A 20,488-nucleotide genomic window follows, 5' to 3' on the forward strand; every position below is an offset into this window, starting at 1 on the left:
GAGTTTCCGCTGAAAGATCAGCTGTTAACCTTATGGGGATTCCCTTGTGTGTTATTTGTTGCTTTTCCCTTGCTGCTTTTAATATTTTTTCTTTGTATTTAATTTTTGATAGTTTGATTAATATGTGTCTTGGCATGCTTCTCCTTGGATTTATCCTGTATGGGACTCTCTGTGCTTCCTGGACTTGATTATTTCCTTTCCCATATTAGGGGAAGTTTTCAACTATAATCTCTTCAAATATTTTCTCAGTCTGTTTCTTTCTCTCTTGACTTCTTCTGGGACCCCTATAATTCCAATGTTGATGTGTTTAATATTGTCTCAGAGGTCTCTAAGACTGTCCTCAATTCTTTTCATTCTTTTTTCTTTATTCTGCTCTGTCGTAGTTATTTCCACTATTTTATCTTCCAGGTCACTTATCCATTCTTCTGCCTCAGTTATTCTGCTATTGATTCCTTCTAGAGAATTTTTAATTTCATTTATTGTGCTGTTCATCATTGTTTGTTTGCTCTTTAGTTCTTCTAGGTCCTTGTTAAACGTTTCTTGTATTTTCTCCATTCTGTTTCCAAGATTTGGGATCATCTTTACTATCATTACTCTGAATTCTTTTTCAGGTAGACTGCCTATTTCCTCTTCATTTGTTTGGTCTGGCGGGTTTTCACCTTGCTCCTTCATCTACTGTGTATTTCTCTGTCTTCTCATTTTGTTTAAATTACTGTGTTTTGGGTCTCCTTTTCGCAGGCTGCAGGTTCGTAGTTCCCGTTGTTTTTAGTGTCTGCCCCCAGTGGCTACGGTTGGTTCAGTGGGTTGTGTAGGCTTCCTGGTGGAGGGGACTGGTGCCTGTGTTCTGGTGGATGAGGCTGGATCTTGTCTTTCTGGTGGGCAGGAAAGCATCCAGTGGTGTGTTTTGGGGTGTTTGTGACCTTAGTATGATTTTAGGCAGCCTCTCTGCTAAGGGGTGGGGTTGTGTTCCTGTCTTGCTAGTTGTTTGGCATAGGGTGTCCAGCACCGTAGCTTGCTGGTTGTTGAGTGGAGGTGGGTCTTAGCCCTGAGATGGAGATCTCTGGGAGAACGTTCGCCGTTTGATATTACGTGGAGCCGGGAGGTCTCTGGTGGACCAATTTCCTGAACTCGGCTCTCCCACCTCAGAGGCACAGGCCTGACACCTGGCCGGAGCACCAAGACCCTGTCAGCCACACAGCAGCAGCAGCTCTGTCCCTCACTGCGCCTCCTGGGTCATGGCCTGTCGGCTGCTGCTGAGCCTGTCTCCTGCTTCTACCTGTGGTAACCCAACAGGAGCAAGGGCAAGCAGACAGTCTTGAGAGGGTCTGCTGCTGCATGGTGGCCAGCCTCGTTCTTGTCCCTCAGCCCGGCAGCAATCCAGCAGCTGCAGTCGGGTCTCCTTTCTAACAAATCCTAAAGGGGTACTCAGATGACAGCTTGTAGAACTTTCTGGGGATCAGGGTCAAAGAGCCTGTCAACACAGTGGCGACTGCTAGCTGTTACTTCCGAAAGGACGCTCGTGCGGACTGGGGTCTCCGTCAGGCACGCCCTCTTGGTGCTCTGATTCTTACTGTCTCATTCTACAGGCGAAGGAAACCAGGATCAAGAGAGTTGAATTGTCTTGCTCACAGCTGCACAGTAAGGAAGCATCTGAGTCGGAATTCGAATCGAGGCCTGTGTGATTCCTAGCCTGAGAGCTTTCCCATAAAACCAGCTGCCTTTTCACACTTGTTTGTGTGGCTGATCTTTTGGAAGTTACTCAACTCTTTACAAAACACCATAAAATGCTGCCATAGTTAATTCCATTCTAAGAATCTGGTATTTAGAGTTAGTAGAAAAAAACGATACAGTGATTAGAATATATGTTAAGGTCTCCGCATTGTCAGCCAATAAAAATCGTATAACCATACCTAGAACAGTTTCAAGAGAGTCACTTTTAGCAAGTTAAAAATAAAAATCATACCGATTAAGTACCTAGCTACTTAACTACACTTACATGTTATATAAAGCACAAAACACAGCACACATATCCAGGAAGCAAACAGGCCTCTTGTGTAAGCACGGTAGGCCACTTCCAAATTTTTCCTTTAACGAGGGCTTGACACAGAGTAAGAGCCTGATAACCATTTGTTGAGTGACCCAATGAGGGATGAATGGATGAAATAATTTAGACACGTGTTAAATCATCTTGTTTCATATAAACACTTCCCAGTGTAACAGCTGCCAGGAATTTGAGAAAAATTGAAAACCTTTAAGGCATAAATGCTTAAGGAGAAAGAAAAGACCTTTTAAAAATGTGTCTTATAAAATAGAGAAAGATTGTATTGTTTCTGTCAATTACTGTCACTTCATTCTCATACCCCAGGGTCTCAGGGGAGCAAGGTTTGGGAACCACTATCCTAAACTCAGATTTAAGTGATGAGATGAAACCCAAAAGCCCTACAGAGAAAGACAAATATCATATGATATCATTTATTTGTGGAATCTAAAAAAATGATGCAAATGAACTTATTTACAAAACAGAAATAGACTCACAAATATAGAAAACAAACTTATGGAGTGGGGTGGGAGGGGGGAGATAAATGAGGAGTTTGGGATTAACATATACACACTATATATAAAATAGGTAAACAACAGGCACCTACTGTAGAGCACAGGGAACTAGACTCAATATCTTGTCATAACCTACAATGGAAAAGAATCTGAAAAAGAATATATATATATATATCTGAATCACTTTACTGTATACTTGAAACTAAAACAACTTTGCAAATTAACTATACCTCAAAAAAACATACTGTTAGGGAAAAAAAAAAGCCCTTGAATCTGGATGGGTTTGATGTCTGTGAGGGGGGTAATTAACCCCCTCCCTAAATCCCAAATGCCTTTCCTCTACCTCTTTATTTTCCATGCACCAGTCTCCCGGGTATGCCCTTGCACACAGTGGGGCGGTAGGGCCAGAATAGTGGTTAAGTGCACCACAGTGACATAAGGGGTGGTTAAACATGCAGCGGTCACATATACAGTGGTTCACTACACAGTGGTCAGATACGCGGAGGGGAAGTATGCAGCCAAAAAGAATGCTGGCTCCAGAAACGAACACACTTGGATTTGAACTACTGCTCTATTACTTCCTAGCTGGGCGGCCTCTATGAGTATCATTTTCATCATCTGTAAGATGGGTATAAAACATGAGACCTGTGTCCTAAGTTCGTTATAAGGAACGAGGGAGCTTACTCATGCGATGTGCCCTGGACCAGCACGGAGCAAGTTACAGTAAATGTAGTGTCTATTATTATAATTATTATGATTTTGATTATCACTAGCAATAGGTTTATCATCAATATTGTGGTTTTTACTCATGTCAGAGAGCAGGTCACAGATACGGGAAGGGAGCAAGGGGCCTGGACACTCTACAATCGAATGGACGACACAGCATCATTTTTAGACTATCATGTCCAGAACCTTCTCTTCCGGCTCCATGAGACTCCAACTAACATCTTAAGGTCCTCTTATATTCCAGGCTCACTGTCAGGATCTGTACACACCTGATCTGATTTAGTCTTCACTCGACTTTGAGAATTAGATCTCAATATCCCCATTTTATAGTTGTGAAAACTGAGGCTCACACAAGAAAACAAACTTGCCCAAGGTCACTCAGTTAGTAAGTGATGGTGTGCAGGTTTGAACGCAAGTCCCTACAACACACTAAGTCCCCTTTGGCTGTCTAGGAGTCAATGTTTTGAAAGTATGGAAATTCCCTTCCCCTCCCCTTCTCTCTCCATCTCCTTCAGCCTCTTATGGAAACAACTTTTTTTTTTTCTGTTTCCTGGGGAAAATGCTCCAGAACTGATGTTGAACTTCACTTCTTCAAGCTGATAGGACTTAACTGTTTCTCCCTCATTGAAATCGCAGCCTAACTAACTAAAGCCTGTATAGCCAGCCTGGGTAGAGGGCACCCTGCGTGGAGGAGCAGACTTCATCCATGAAAGCTGCTCTGGCTTCCTAAGCCACTGCCTCAGGATTCAGGCTCTTAACTAGAGACTCCTGTTCATAAGCCTCAGAGGTCTATGAGTCCTCTGAAATGGTACACAGAATTTGGGGAGTATTCTTGGCATTGAAAGCTTCCATCTAATTCTCAGATGGGTTTTGATCTGATTTAAGGATCTCAAAGAGGAAGTTGCAAAAGCGAGAGGGGGAGAGTGGTCAGAGAGACAAACTTCATTTCTCCATCCTCAAGTTGAACTTCCCTGTTAGGTTGAAGAGGGGAGCGGGGGCAGGGTCTCACCTGTGTGCTCTGGCAGGACTGGCCTCCTGGCAGGCTTTGCCTCTCTCCCAGCTGTTGGAGCCCAAGACCTCAGTGGCCAGAGACTGGCTCAGCTTTTCCGAGGGTCCATCCTGAGCTGGGACCATGGGGCTGCTCTGGGGTTCTGTCCTATAGGGGAGGAAATAAGGAGGCAAAAGTGTTAGGATATGACAGAGACTCTTAAGGTTCATCAAACATTCATAGATGTCAGGATATTTCCAACCTCCCTCCGAGTTAAGCTGGGGCCATATCATCATCAAGGGTCAATGGCCTCTGAATGGGAGTGATATGTATTGTTTCCAGTTTGAGGCAGTAAGATCTGTGTGTCATCTCCAGCTCTCTCTCCCTCTGTCACAGTGGCTGTGGAGGCCACACATTCCAAAAGGTGAAGCTACTTGATGGAGGAGAGATGCCTGGACCACATCAGACTTTGCATGACAGAAATAAGCCTTAGTTAGGTTAAGCCACTGAGGTTTAGGGATTTATTTGTTACTGCAGCATAGCCTAGCCTAACCTGATTGAATCACAGGGAGAGGCTGGAAACCAGCATTTTACTTCCTTCCTCAAGACTTAATTGGAAGCCAAAGCAGCATAGGATTAGTTCAAACTCTCCTTTGCCATTTCTATCCCACTTTTCTGCCTTATCTGTGTATGGCACAGAGACAGCTTCATTCAAACACTATCTTCACGATTTAGTAACTCTAGGTCCTGGGTTCAGTCCCTCAACCTCTCTGAGCTGCAGTTTCCTCAACTATAAAATAGGGAATAATATCAGTCCATATATTGTTGAGTTGTTGTGAAGATTAAATGAGATAATATAAGCAAACAGGAAGGCCTAAGAAATATCACTTCCCTTTCCCTTTACTTCTCTGTGAACCAAACCTCCCATTTGGTGTCCTTAGCAGGTGTGAGCACACCTACTTGGGATGGCAGTTCCCATGAAGGCCTGAAGTTCTCTTCTCTGCCTCTGAGATGAGGTCCAAATAACACAGGGAAATTACCTGCGTCCCACCTCCTTCTCTGAGTCCCAGAGAGGGGAAGGAAGTTGCTTAGTTACTCAGTCTTTGAAGAAGCTGTCACTCAAGTCTCCTGGCTCCTGTCATTCAGTCAGGAGTCTGAGAGCCATAGGTGGATCTGGCACCACCCAGCGAGCATCCCTGCCTGCTCACCCTGCCTGCAAGTCCCAGGTCAAGCATTGATCAAAGGCATTAGCCTTTCTCCTGCACCGAGCTCCTGCAGCCAGTGCATCAAGATTGGTTTTATGACTCAGGACGAATGCATCTGATAAGCCCCCTGCTCCTTCGGGCTGCCAGGAGCGCAGGCCAAGCCTGGTCAATATTGAAGGAAGGCCAGCAAAACACATCCTTCTCTGTCAGCCGCTTACCGGTGCATCTTTAGAAGCAGAGCTGGGGGACACTTCAAGCCCAGGAAGGATGGAGATTCTAGTCGGGTCTGCCCAGCCCTCCTCACTGCCAACTCGGTGCTACCAGAACTCCAGTTTTCCCTACAGCTCCCTGCACCCCTTCTCCCACGATGAGGGTTCCATTTCCATGCCTGCGTTCCCTCCAGTCTATCTGTGTGGCATGCCGCCCTGGCTCTTTTCAGATATCTCAAAGCTTGCAGTTTCTGCCCAGCCTCCAGCAAGGTTTGCCTCTTCCCACACTTGTCCTAGCCAAGGCTAACCCAACATTCACTAACGCCTATTCCCTGAGCGCCTGCAGTGTGTCCAGGCCAGTTCTAAGAACGGCGATGCAGTGAGCAAGACACAGGTGTTTCCTGAGATCATGGAGTTAAGATTACAGATGCAGGTAATAAACACACAAGAAAGTAACAACATGGCTTATTTGTTGGTAATAACTTATGGAGAGAATAAATCAGTGGAATGGGGCTAGGAAATGGGAGCGGGTGACTGTTATTTTGTATACAAAATCAGGGAAAGCCTTTTTTAGGAAGTAACAAGAGAGTGGAGACTTGAAGGATCAGAGACTAACCTTGCAGTTTGTGTTGGTTTTAAAATGTGTTCACAAATTCTTTGACACTCATACCGTCAAAAGCTGAATCCTAGAAGATGTGGTATATATACAATGGAATACTACTCAGCCATAAAGAAGAATGAAATAGTGCCTTTTGCAGCAACATGGATGGACCTAGAGATTACCATACTAAGTGAAGTAAGTCAGACAGAGAAAGAGAAATATCATATGATACCACTTATATGTGGAATCTAAAAAAACCAATACAAATAAACTTATTTACAAAACAGAAATAGACTCACAGACATAGAAAACAAACTTATGGTTACCAAAGGGGAAAGTGGGAGGAGGGAAAAATTAGGAGTTTGGGAGTAACAGATACACACTACTATATAGAAAACAGATAAACAGCAAGGACCTACTGTATGGCACAGTGAACTATACTCAATATTTTGTAATAATCTATTTGGGAAAATAATCTGAAAAAGAATATCTGTATGTGTGTGTGTGTGCATGTGTGTGTGTGTATACACACACACACATGCACACACACATATGATGGAATCACTTTGCTGTACACCTGAAACTAACACAATATTGTAAGTCAACTATACTTCAATAAAAAATAAATAAATTTTAAAAAGAGAAAAAAAAAAGCTGGAGCCTAATTTCCCTCCCTGTGAATACTGGATGGGCTAGTGACTCACTTTTAATGAACAGCCTGAATTAAAAGTGATGGTATGTGACTTCCAAGACTAGGTCATGAAGGCAACTTCTGCCTCGTCCTCTTGGATTGATCACTTTGAGGGAAGCTGGTCGCCACGTTGTGAGGACACTCAAGCAGCCCTGTGGAGACGCCCATGTGACAGAACTGAGGCCTCCTGCCAACAGCCAGCACTATCAGCCATGTGACTGAGCCACCCTGGAAGTGGGTCCTCCAGCCGCAGTCAAGCCTTCAGATAAGACAGCAGCCGTGGCTGACATCTGACCACCATCTCATGAGAGTGGTGAGTCAGTCACCCAGCCAAACTCCTGACTCACAGAAACTGCAAAACATAACTGTTTATTGTTGTTTTAAGCCACAAAGATTGGGAGTATTTTGTTGCTCAGTAATATACAACTTCTATACAGGTATCTGCAATCAGTGGAAGTATGTTCTAGACAGAAGGAATAGCAAGTTCAAAGACACTTGGCATATACAAGGAATAGCAAGCAGGGGGTAGAGTGATAAGAGGACAGGTCAGAGATGAGGTCTTTGATGGGACCTAGGAATCTGTATTCTTAAAAAGTTCCTTGGGGGCCTCTGATACTGTGCCAGGTTTAGCAAAGCCTGGACTACATAGGTCATGGAAGACCTTTGGGTCCCATGCGGCTGAGATGGGTGATGTGGTCTGGCTTACATTTCAGAAGGTTCACTCCACAGGCTTCGGACACTCAAAGGAAGGGAAGAAAGAGATCGGGAGACTATTGCAATGACTTAGTGATCAGCTAGTTTATCAATGGATGCATACTGCCTAGCAGAGTCTTGAGTTGGACACACACACAAAAATGGAATTTTGGACTTTCTGGAGCATTACAGGAAACCAAGACACAAATATGTGCCTGAGGCAACCTTGCACTAGGCAGAAACTGAGTTGATGTGAGGAGTTTGGCAGTGAATAAATACATGATAAATAGTGCTGGCATTGGATGGAAGGTCTCAGTGACTTGTGCTAATAGAGGCGTGGGTTATCCCCAGTGCAGGGAAAGCTGGGGGATACTACTGCCAGGCACTGGCGGACAAGGCTTAAGGCAGGGACAATGCCTCATCCATCGCTGCCAGCAGCAGGGTGGAGAATCAGGGATGGAAACCCTGACAATGGTTTAATGAGGAGAGACGTATAATGCAGTTGCTGCAGCTTACAGCTTAGTTTGACACTCCCTATGTGGTAGTTCTTTTTTTTCCCAATAGCACTGGCTTCCCCTTCCTGGTGTTGGGTACCTCACCTGGGATTATAACACAAAGAAAACCAGAATTAATTCTACCAGGCTGACAGGGAGTGGTGAGGGAAAGATGAAAGGAACCCTTCCTCAGGTAACATTTAAGATTTTTTAAATGTGTTCTAATACTTTGCTTCTTAGCTTTTTTAAAACTGAAAGAGACTCAGGGATCATGTAGTCCAGGCTCTGCTAAACAGGGCACAGTATCAGAGGCCCCTTAAGGAGCTTTAAAAAACATACAGATTCCTAGGTCCCATCATAGCCATAATAAATCAGAGTCTCCAAGGATGAAACGTGGGAACCTGCAACTTAAAGAAACATCCCAGCTAATTCACCTTCTATTACGTCAAGAATAAATCCAAACTGATTATTGGGATTAAAAGGCTCTGAACGATCTGGCCTCCGTCCCTCTAGACCCCATCTCCTAGCCCTCTCCCCGTCCCTTCCTCTGCTTTGGCCACGTGGCCTTCTTGATGTTCCTCAAATGGAACAGGGCCCTTACTCAGAGCCTTTGCGCTTTCTGTTCCTTCCACCTGGTATGCTGTTCCTCCTCCAGCTTTCTGCATGGCCGGCTCCTTCTTTTCACTCAAATGTCACCTCCTCCGAGAAGCCCTCCCTTATCCCCTTATGTAATCGTGCTCCTCTCATCACCGGCCACCCTCACAGTGGCCTGCTGTGCCTTCCTTCCTTCACGGTACTTGTTACTATTTGAAATGACCATTTTACATGTTTATTTGCTAACCGTTTGTCTTCTGGACTAGAATGTAAGCTTCCTGAGAGCGGGAACTAGTCTCTTCTCTCACCAGCGAATCCCCAAGGATCTAGTGCCTGGCATAGACAGCATGCCTTCTTGCTCAGGAAACATTTGTTGAATGAATGAATTTACAAATCAATTCTGATGACCAATCTCATGTGAGAACCACAGGTCAGATGCAACCTCTCGTTGCATATAAAGAAGCAGAGGTCCAGGGAGAAGGACCAGTCTGAGGCCCCACAGCACTTCAGTGGACTCAGACCTCAGCCATGGTACCTCCACCCCCTTGGCCCCACCCATCTTCCTTCTTTGCCTCCAGCTTTGCATCCTTGCAGGGCTTTAAGAAAAATTCTGCGTTCCATCCTTGCTGAGGAGTACAGGCAGCTGCCTCGTTTTTTCCACGCAGCCCTTTGATGTTGCCTTAAAAAAAATACTTAAAAGAAGGCGAGCTCTTCAGGGGACGGCTAAAACAGTGAAGTCAAGGGCCAGCGCACTCCACTTCACAGAAGGAGGGAGGGAACCACAAGTGCTGCATTCCTCCAGGCCTCCCGCTAGGCTCCTGCTAATCAGCGACCTGGAGCTTAGATGCTGCTCTCCGTAGTCATGGCAACCAGCAGATTCACAGCCTCTGATAAGAGGGCTGAACTTTCCGCAAAACTCTCCAAGATGACTGGCTCCCTAGCTGCTTCCCTGCTTCCCCCATCAAAGCTCCTGACTCCAACAAAGTGCTCACTCAGCCAGCTGGGTGCCTCGAGCACTAGTGTGAGTTAAACACCGTTTGGGGACTCAGAGACAAACAACGGTGGAGGGGAGTGAGGACACCGGCCCCTGCCCACCTCTGTGCAGAATGAGGAAACTGAGGTCCCAAGAAGAGAGGAGACTTGCCCAAGGCCACAGGGCGACTCATGTCAGAGCTTCAGCTTGAACTGTGGCCTTCTGACCCTCCGGTCCAGTACCCTTTCCACGTCCTTTGATCAAAACAACAGCTGGCATTTATCAAACACCTACTCCGTGCCAGACACCGGGCTAAGCCCTTCTCTGCGTCGTCTCATGGAAGCTTCCAAAGAAACCCAGGAGCAGGCATGGCCACCCCCACTATACAGATGGAGAAACTGAGACCCAGGGGTAGTAAACGGCAAGAGCACCAGATGTCCTGCTTGTTTATGAGAATCAGCTGAGAGAAAAGGAGAGCAACCTGGAAAACACTTTGAAAATATAAGGAAATAATAAGTGGGGGCATAGGGTGAATATTAGTAATTTCCCTGGACGACAGGGATTTGCCTCACGTGTTTGGAGAAGGGGCCGTATCTCAAGCCTCTGGCCTGAACCTTATATTCCACAAATAGAAGTGGCACTTGGCCATTAGATTCGGGACATCCCTGACACCTACTTTCCCCATCCCACTAATAGCTTCTCCTGGGTATAGAACACTTGCAAATCCAGTGTCTCAACAGATGCTGACAAGGCTCTCGGTAAGGCAATCAGTTTGGTGAACTTATCCCCATTACTCACATGAAGACACTGAGACCTGGGGAGGCAAAGGAACTTGCTTCCCATCCAAGATTCTTGTTCTACACTTGCATCCAGGGCTGTGAATGATCTGCCCTTGTCCCTGCACTTGGCCAGACACCTACTGTCTCCCCGCCTCAGTAGACAATGAAGGCGCAGACCCTCAGCTCACGAGTCCAGCAGAGAGCCCAAGGTTTATCGTTGGGCTGAGCCAGCCCTTGGGCAAGATGGATGTGGCTAATTTGTGCCTTGGCTCCTGGGACTTCAGTCTGGGTCCTGTTAATGTCCCGGCCTGACGTCTTGGTACCAAGTCCTTTTCAAGGTTAATTAAGCCTGGTTGGGGATCCTCTGAGGTAGTTGCGATTCTTTGAGCTTTGCTATCACAATTGGCGAAAGTGTAGGAGCTTGGGGGAAGATCAGGGATTCCAGAGAGCCACCGTGGGAGGCATCATCTGGATGTGGGAGCCACGACGCTCAGCTTAGTAAGAACTGAATGAGAAAGAAAACAAGTTTTATGAGGCTGGCATTTCCCTCATTATTTCATTCATTTATTCAACAGCTGTTTACTGAACGCCTACTTGGTAACAGATTTCAAGGACCCAAAAGTAACTAAAACTTATCTGTGTCCTCCAGGAATTTCCAGCCTGGAAGAGGAACACTGATTCCTCAGCTGGGGATTACAATATGGTATAGTCAGTTCTCTGATGGAGAGAAGCTCGGAGAATCATGGAACCACAGGAAGAGCACCTAATCCAGCCTGGGGAATATGGGCAGGTGGCTGTGAAAAGTTTCCTAAAAGATATACGGAAATTGGTCATGTGCAAAGGCCAGGCACCGAGACACAGCAATGGACTTCAGGGAACTGCAGAGGAAGTAGTAAGTTGGAAGAGATAGTTGGGGTGGAGGATGGAAGGTAAGAGTTGAGACTGGCTTATTTCACTTAGCATAATGCCCTCAAGGTCCATCCATGTTGTTATAAATGGCAGGGTTTCCTTTTTTTTAATGGCTGAATTGCATTTCACCTATCTATCTATCAGATACATATATGATATATATCACATTGTCTTTATCCATGGACACTTAGGTTGTTCCCATGTCTTGGCTATTGTAAATAATGCTGCAATGAATGTGGGAGAGCAGAAAAAAACAGGAGCTGAGACTAAGGAGGTAGACAGGGCTAGATTCTTCAGGGCCAAGTGGACAGGTGCTTCTCACACCTTCACGTGTATGTGAATCACCTGGGGATCTTGATAGAATGCAGATGCCGATTAAGTAGGTCTGGGTTAGGGCCTGAGCTTCTGCATTTCCAACCAATTCCCAGGTGATGTTATTGCTCCACGGACCATACTTTGAGTAGCCAGGTTGTAGATTTTACAAATGATTTGGACTGATCCAGCTTTCTAGCACCCTCTGTCCTCAGGCAACTGGTGAGAATGGCTTAGTTCAGTTCCCAGGGCTGAGAGCATGTGAACATGTGTATATGTGCATGGTAAACACTCTTGTATATCAAAAACTGTCCAGTTCCTGGGACTTCCCTGGTGGCGCAGCGGTTAAGAATCCGCCTGCCAATGCAGGGGACACGGGTTCGATCCCTGGTCCGGGAAGATCCCACATGCTGTGGAGCAACTAAGCCCATGTACCACGACTACTGAACCTGTGCTCTAGAGCCCGCGAGCCACAACTACTGAAGCCTGCATGCCTAGAGCCCGTGCTCGGCAACGAAGAGTAGCCCCTGCTCGCCGCAACTAGAGAAAGTGTGCGTGCAGCAACGAAGACCCAATGCAGCCAAAAAAAAAAAAAACCAACAACAATAAACCCCATCCAGTTCCCAAGTTCAGGTCAAAAGACAAAAGAACCATATGGAGAAAAATCAGCACTTCTTACCCAGCTCAGCCAGGCAGGTCAGGCCCCCAGCCTGCCTGGGTTTTGAACTCTCATCACAGAACACAAGCCTACTGCCCTGCAATCCACCCCCAGTCCACCCAGATCATTTTGCCCTTCACAGGCTGGCCTGTCAATTGCCTATTTGCCTAGTGAGGGTTCAAAGTGCCAAGAATGGGACTGAATCCGATTCCCGGTGTTGTCTGACATGCAGGCTGCCCCCAGCTTGGGAGGTGGCTGAATTCCAAAATGTTGTGGTTTCCCACTTGACCACGTTGTGAAGGGTAATCAGGTGATGCTGGGAAAGTGCAGAGGTCCCGCAGTTCTACTGACCTGGCTTCATGCCCTGATTCTATCCAGCTGTGTCACCACAGGAAAAAAGAACACCTCTCGCTCCAGCCCAGGGGCAACTGCAAGACCTTTCTATCAGCTGGAATTGCAGACACAGGGTTTGGATTTCTCCATGGAGGGAAAATTGCGGATTAGATTTTCTTGCCCTGGGAGGGACTGTGCTAGATGAGTCCCTTTTGGACGTCATTACGGCTACTGCTAGAGGAGGCGCCAGGCAAGCAAGATCTGCTGGGAAGAGGGAAGGAGCCCGCAGCCTCATAGGAAACCTTCAGTCCGGAGTAGGAGAAGCCTTGGTTCCAGAGCTGAGAGAGTACCAGCTGGTCCCAGGAGGTGCTGTCGGGGGCCGTTCACGTATCCTTCCTTCAGCCACTGACACAACAAATATTTATTGAGCACCTACCATCTGTGGGGCATGTTCTAGGCACTGGAGACACAGCAGAGAATAAGACAGAAAAAACTCTCTACCTCGCGGAGCTTGCATTCTCCTGGGATGGGCAGTGGGGAGAAAAAAGCTGAAAATAAGCAGAACTGCATGGTAACTATGGAGCGTATTCGAAGGCAAAGAAGGCTATTAAAAAAAGAAGAAAAAGAAAGAAAGGGAGACGGATAAGGGTAACTGAAAAGGCTATCAGGAGGGGGATGTGGTTTTAGACGGTGTGATCAGAGGTTTCACTGGGAAGGGAACATCTGAGTGAGACTTGAAGATGATGAGGGAGTGAGCCTGGAAAAGAGCAAAGTAGGCAGAGGGCACAGCCAATGCAACGGCCCTGAAGTTGGAACATACTAGATACACTGAGGTTGGAAGTGAGTCAGCAAAGGGGACGAGAGGAGGGGGTGATGTCAGAAGGGTAAAGAGGGCTCAGATCATGTTCTGGTGGGCTATTGCAGGGCCCTGGCTTTTTCTCTGAGTGAGGTGAGAGGCCGTTGGAGGGTTCTAAGCAGAGAAGCGACGTAATCTGACTTAGGTTTTAAAGGATCTCTTTGGCAGCTTGCTGAGCGTGGACACCCAGGGAGCTGGGATTAATGCAGGAAGACCCGTGAGATTATTGCAGCAACCCACAGGAGAGGAGAGGAGGGCCGGGGTCAGTGTTATCACTGGCGTAGTGGTGAGAAGCGGTCGGTTTCTGGACAGATACTGAAGTTGGAATCAACCAAGTTTGCTCATGGGTGACTCCAAGGGTTCTGGTCTGAGCGATGGGGACGATGAGCTGCCGTTGACTGGGCGGGGACAGCTGCAGGTGAGGGGTGTTGTGTAAGGGTTCCCCAGAGCTCAGTTCTGGACATGTTAGTTTTGAGATGCTAATGAGACACCGCCTCGTGGAGATGGCAGGTGGGCAGTTGGATACAGGAGACTGGAGTTCAGAGAAGACATCAGCGCTGGGGAAAAGCCCTTGAGTGATGTTAGCATTTAGATGGTGTTGAAAGCCAGAAGACTGGATCTTCTGGGGAGTAACCGGGAGCACGTGGCTAGAGTGAAGTGGGAAACTGAGGACGAAGGTAAGCTCTGAGGGAGTTGTACCGGCGGAGTTTCAGAATAACAGAATGCCTCGATAGAAGTGTCCCAGCCTGGCGGACTGGCTCTTAAAATACACTCATAAAATGTCTGATTCCTCCAATTCATTCCTTTAGATGCAGTGATTCACTTATTGTTTATGCATTCATTCATCTATTTCTTCATTAGCTATTCATTTATTCACTGATCCATTAATCACTCATTCACTCAGCTGCTAAGCATTGCTTTACTTCCGGTGGAGGGTCATTTCAACATGATCCAGACGTAAGTGTTTCCCTCAAGAAGCTCACGGTCCAGAGGAAGACAAGGGGTAGGTACATAAGAAACTCTCATGTGGGGTGAAAGTGACTCAGGAGAAGTCCTGAGTAGAGACAGGGCACCAGTGCCTGCAGGAAACAAGACAGGTGGCACGGAGGGGGCTGAGCTGCTTGTCCGGGGAGGGCTGCCAGAGCACAGTGGTTAGATTTCTCTCCCTGGCCCTGCCTGGGCACTCACCGGGCTCAAAGGCACGACCCTGGGTGAGTCTCTTCACCTCTCTGGTGAAATCACAAGTCATCTGCACCTCACAGGACAGTTGTGAGGGTGAAATGGCACGACGCACGCCCAGCACTTAGTTTCTGGCACACGGCGGCACTTTAAATATCAGGGAGAGATCCCATTGTTCACCACCAGCCTCACTGCTCATTCCGATTCCCTTTCACCCAACAGCTCAAGACAAGGGATTCTGGGAAGGGAAAGAGCAGGGAGGTCAGGGGGCCCTTGAGTGTCCCCGGAGATCCTCCCTACACTGGGGCCTTGCTCCCCACCACCAAGCTGAGTGGCTACCCACTCGCTGCTGTGTCCTGGCTTTTCTCTCTCAATAGCCCAGGGATGACTGCATCTCTTCCTGTCTTCCCGGGACAACCAACTGGACCCTTTCATCAGCTGGAACTACAGAGGTGGGGGTGGTGATGAGGGAGGGCATCGGGGAGCATGGTGCAGTTGGGACTTTGTGTTCCTGTAGACACACACGTCCCCCCTTTCTGGGGCTGAGGTTTGGCAGAAAATTCCTAACAAGCAGAGAGTAAGCTACCGCTAAAATCTGCAGAGGACAGAGCGGACAAGCCGCAAAGCTAGATGGCAGGCGGTGAGCAGGCGGCTAGCTCCTGGGGTCTGGGCTCGTTAGTTTTAAAATAACACAGCAGAGAAGTGAGATAAAGGGCTTCAGCAGGGGAAGCTGTCAGACACCTCGCCTTACGCTGCTGGAACCACCCGAGGGGCCCCATCTCTCCTCCTGGGTTTCAGAAACAGAGATTGCAGGCTGGGGCAGTGGCTGTGTTGCCTGATCACAGAGCCAGAACTTGTCAAGAGCTAAGCCAGCCCTTGGAACTCTACCCAGGAGAAGCTGACGTCCAGAGAGGGGCCAGTGTTACATTCTAGGACACTCGACGAGTTAGGGGCTGAGAAGGGACCACCCATCAGTTCTTCTGCAGCTGTAGTGAAAGCTGTTGCTCAGATCTTAGTCAGTGTGAGGGCTGCCTACAAATACCTCACAGGCACCCCTTCCAAGAAGGTTATATCCACCCCTGGCGGGTGGCGAGGCATCCCACAGCCAACGACTGACTTGGGAGTTCAAACGACCTTCCCCCTTGCAGCAAGGTAATACAATTCACACTCTAGAGCTCCCTGTGGGATCAGGCTGAGGCTAGAGTCTAGCTGAAAGTACATCTTAGCTTTCTGTACTGCCCTCGCTTGCTTCCTCTCTCCCTTTCTCCTGAGAGCACACCCTCAGTTAAGTCTGTGCATCCAAATCGCTGTCTCAGGCTTAGTTTCTTGTGAATTCCATTGAAGACAGGCCCAGACCAAGTTTTCCTCTACCAAACTACTAAATGCAAAACAATAGTTAAGAACTGTATTTGTTCAAACAGACATGGGTTTGAAGCTCTGCTTTGCTACTTCCAGGCTATGTTTACCCAGCGGAAGTTACTTAGTATCATTAAACCTTCAATGTTTTCCCAGCTGAGGATGGCAAACGTTCATGGGTATGTTAATACTACCTGTCTCATAAGACGGTTGTAAAATGCTTAGCACATTTTATGGACACACAACAAATGCCCAATATATGTTACTGGATGAAGCTATTTGATGTTCTTTGATGATGATGGTGATGAGGAGGATGAGGAGGACGATGGTGGCAGGATGAGTGGACAGGCCGGTCCAATCACAACTCCACCAATCAGCAGGAAGCTCTCAGAAGACTCCACCTCTGAAGTTCCCGCACCGATCCTCAGTGAGTTCTCAAATCACACCCTTCCCATCCATCCTCCTTTAGGCTTGGCCCAGAGGCCCCTCCTTTGCCATTGTCATTCTTCCCTGACAAAGGACTTCCTGTGGGAGACAGCGATCTCTGAAGAGACCAGTCCTCTGTCTTTACCCGGAAGTGACCATCTCTCCATGCCAGCCCAGGCATCCAGCTGTACCGCCTGTAGAAAACGGCTCCTCCACAGTAATTCTGAGGAAGGAGTTGATGGGAACGGTCTGTCCCTCTGCTGGGATTTTTACCTGCCTTTTAAAAGTCAAACCTTTATCTTTAGTAGGCAGTCAGCTTCAAGACTATCTCCCACCAACCCTGATGGGTCCCCGGGCTCCAGGAGGGCTTGGGGTGGTGGGGAAGGATTGTGGCAGGGATGGCTAGGAGCCGCCAGCACGTGGGCAGAGGGCCGTTTCAGCTCTGCGGTTTCTCTGCTGGCCACAGACAGCACCTAAGCAACCGGGAGCCACAAGGAGGCACCGGAGTCAGGCAGACTGCAGCTTGAAAGCTGGTTTTGCTGTTTTCAAGCTGTGATCTTGGACGAGTCACTTCACCTCTCTTCTGCAGAACGGGGTAAATGGTGGTGTCCAGCTCTTAGAGGTGACGCACGTAAAGCGCTTAACACCATTCCTGGGGCAGAGGAAGCACTTCATCCATGTTAGCTGTCATTGTAACTGGAATTATTCACTGTAAATAGCCTTCGGGGCAGAGTCTCTCAACTTCGCTGTCTGCTCAAGCGGATCCCTCTGCCCCGCAGTGCCTTCTCTTCCCTTCCCTGAGAGGAAAAGCCTCACTCAGCCGTCAAGGCTCAGCTCAGCTGTTTCTGACTCCCCCAGCCCACCCCTGACCCCACTGCCCATTTCCCCATAGAGATAAATTCTGCACTCTCTTTGCTCCAAGATATTGCAGCATACCCTTGACCAAGGTCCCTCATCTATTTAAGCCTCAGTTTTCTCCTTTTTAAAATGGGGATAATACCTTATGTAGTGGTGTAGTTGTGGGAAATACATAGTTATTAAGCTAAGCACAATGTCTTACTATTATAATTGCAATTAGCACTGAAAGAGACTTGGTAGCTCCCATCAGAGGAAGAATTTCTGCTTGCTGAGGAGCCTTATGGATCATTCTTTCACAGTCATCTTTGAGGCGTGCATGGCGTCCAACCTGCCTGGAACCTTGGGACCCTGAAGACAGGGGACTGGCCCCAGTGACCTCTGAAAAGCCTGTCCAATTCAAAGATTTCTGTGAGTCAGATTCTCCTCTGGGTCTAAGTCGTCCCCATCTCTCTGCCTCTTTCTGAACACATTGGGGTGGCACAGTAGGGACCCACATGGCCCATTCACCCCCAGTTTAAGGATGAGAGTTGTCACCTCTGAACGGTTTCTGAGTTCCTAGGTGGGAGCATGGGTATACCAACTTCTTCAACTCACTGTGTTACAGTAAAGGGACCTCATGTTTACTGAGCACCTACATTGTGCCAACACCTCATCAGATATTTAAAACACATTGTTTCATTTAAGTCCCATAATAAGCCCTTGAGGTGGGAATTGTAAGGGTTGTTTTTAGGTGAGAAAAAGAGGCTCAGAAAGCTGTAGTGACTTGCCTAAGGACACACAGCAAGTGAGGGAGCCCAGAGTTCTCAAGAACTGTAGCTGGGTGTCCCTGGTCTCCAGACTGAGGCTGGCCACACAGTGCAGCTCTTGCTGTCACTATGTCTCTTTGCACTGTGACCATGTCTCCACCTCCCCCATGCTGACTGGTGTTCTGGCTTCTTCCTATTTGCTCTCCTGCACCCAGTCCCCCGGCTGCTGTCTGCACAGTCTATTGATGGAGATGATCAATCAGCCAGCTTGCTCAGACAGCTAAAAAACACCCCATCGACCAATTTTCCCTCCAGCGCCTTTCCGCGGACCATGAAACCTCACTAATTGGGAATTTGCAATGATTTCTGACATAGAACCTGCGTTTCTCATTCTGGTTAAAAAAAAAAGTCTGAATGAAATAATATCCCAAGGACCCCTGCGGGCTTCTGAGCAAGGCCCTGGCAGCCAAGAGGCCCTGTTTCCACCCCTCTTCTCTTGGTTCCTTCTCCTGGTTTCTTCCACCTGCACCCATTTCTAGGTTGGATTATAACTGATGCCACTATTATAAACGCTAATACTACTAGTAATAACAGCAGATACTCATGAAGCACCAGCTATGTGCCAGCACTGCTCTAAGCACTTTTGCATTTGTTTGCTCTGATAATCCTCACCACAATTATTTGAGGCTGGTACAGTGACCAACCGCATTTTACCAATGAAAAAACAGAGGCAAGAGGAGATCCCGATAATTGGGGGTGGAGGTGGAATTTGAACCCAGGCAGTCTGTTTCCAGAACCCATGGTCTTAACCCCTTCCCCCACTGTGCCTCTAGGGCTGAGCACTATGGGAGCCACTTGTGGACCCCTTGGACCCCAACAGTGCTTCCTGCTTTGGGCCTCTGAAAGCACCATGCAATGGGACAAGAAAATGTCGTGTCCTTCTATAGTTGTGTGATGGGTGTGCTGAGCCAGGGGCTGGAAGTCTGTGGAAAAGCTGCCTCCCGACTTGTGTCCCCAAGGACTCTACCGAGTGAGAGGCACAGAGCCTTCAAAAGAAACCGGTGGCGAGGGCTTTGAGAAGGATCTTTCCTAGGCTCAGAATCCTGTTTTAGAGTGTTGATTGCCCTTAGGGGTCAACCATCTAACCAAAGCCCTGGTTTCTTTCTACAGATATTTTGCTCTATGCTGATAGAGGTGCAAAACGCAACTGGAAAGCTATGTGCTGTCCCACTTGCCCCTTTCCTGTGCAAAGGCCCTGTGGCATCCTTTTGCATAGGTCCAGAGTGGACTTGCCTTTGTGGATTTGCAGTAGGGCATCCTCTTTTTTATGGGGGGAAACGCTGCCCACTCCGTTTGCCTTGGAATATGGTTTAAATGGAAAAGAAAGACCATGCCATTAAAAAAAATTCATTGAAATGACTTGACTCCGCCAATTGCCCATTTGGTGGCGTTTAGACAGAGCCTTGGTTCCTGGTACAAATCTCTCAGCCCCTCTGGTAGGATCTGAGGTTTAAAACAAGTGCGGGGGGTCTGGCAGGACTGAGGCAAAGGCCTTTAAACTAGTCCAACACTCCTCGACCGTGATGAAGCTGTCTTCCTGGCCACTGTATTCATGGTCATGTTTTTACTTGCATCCAGCTAAGACTCTGCACATGAATGAATATATACGATGTGTCCAGAGGTGTCTGTATAAGGCGGGTAGAGCCTGGACCCCAGTGTTCTCAATGTCAAGATGCGTCGTGTGGCAGCTCAGAAATGTCCAGGGTGGCCAGAGAATTCGTTGTGCAAACTGGAACACTTGGAGGATCAAAAGGGGCACAGACAGTAGATCTGTGGTCACCCTGGTTATCTCCCTTTTCTGACCTTGAGACTCGAACGTCCAGCTGTCTCCTCTCCCTCTCCTCCCAGAAGTCCTATCGGCTCCTGAGACTCACCTGTCCAAACCTCAACACATCACCACCCCCACCACCTGTTCTCCAGCTCCACCTTCTACCTTCTTAGGCAAGCAGCAACCGGCCATCCCCCCCGGACCCCCTCTTTCTCTCACTCTCATATCCAGCCCATCAGCAGATCTTGACCATTTCAATTTCAAAACATCTCAGCACCCATCTCCTCTCCATCTCCACTGCCACCTCCCTGGTCCAAGCCCTCATCATCTCTCACCCAGACAACTGCAACGGCTTCCTTGTTCACCCTGGCTCCGCCCCACCCACTCTCCATGCAGCAGGCAGGGTTCTCTTCCAAAAGGCAGATTCAATCACATCACTTCTGTCTTCAGAGCCCCAAGAAGCAAGTCCAAACTCCTTGATGTGGCTCTCATGGGCCTTCAAGGTCCACAGCCCCAGCTGA

General features: G+C 47.8%; 1 protein-coding gene across 1 annotated transcript in view; it reads right to left on the reverse strand.

Moving 5' to 3' along the window:
- Positions 1-20,488, reverse strand: part of SRRM4 (serine/arginine repetitive matrix 4) — a 164,342-nt gene that overhangs the window by 45,384 nt on the left and 98,470 nt on the right. Inside the window, exon 2 of the mRNA XM_060119354.1 lies at positions 4,289-4,435. Within this exon, the coding sequence (XP_059975337.1) occupies positions 4,289-4,435 (147 nt within the window). The remainder of the gene's footprint in view (positions 1-4,288; positions 4,436-20,488) is intronic.

This window comes from Mesoplodon densirostris, chromosome 15, assembly GCF_025265405.1.
Source record: "Mesoplodon densirostris isolate mMesDen1 chromosome 15, mMesDen1 primary haplotype, whole genome shotgun sequence".
Classification (NCBI taxonomy): domain Eukaryota; kingdom Metazoa; phylum Chordata; class Mammalia; order Artiodactyla; family Ziphiidae; genus Mesoplodon; species Mesoplodon densirostris.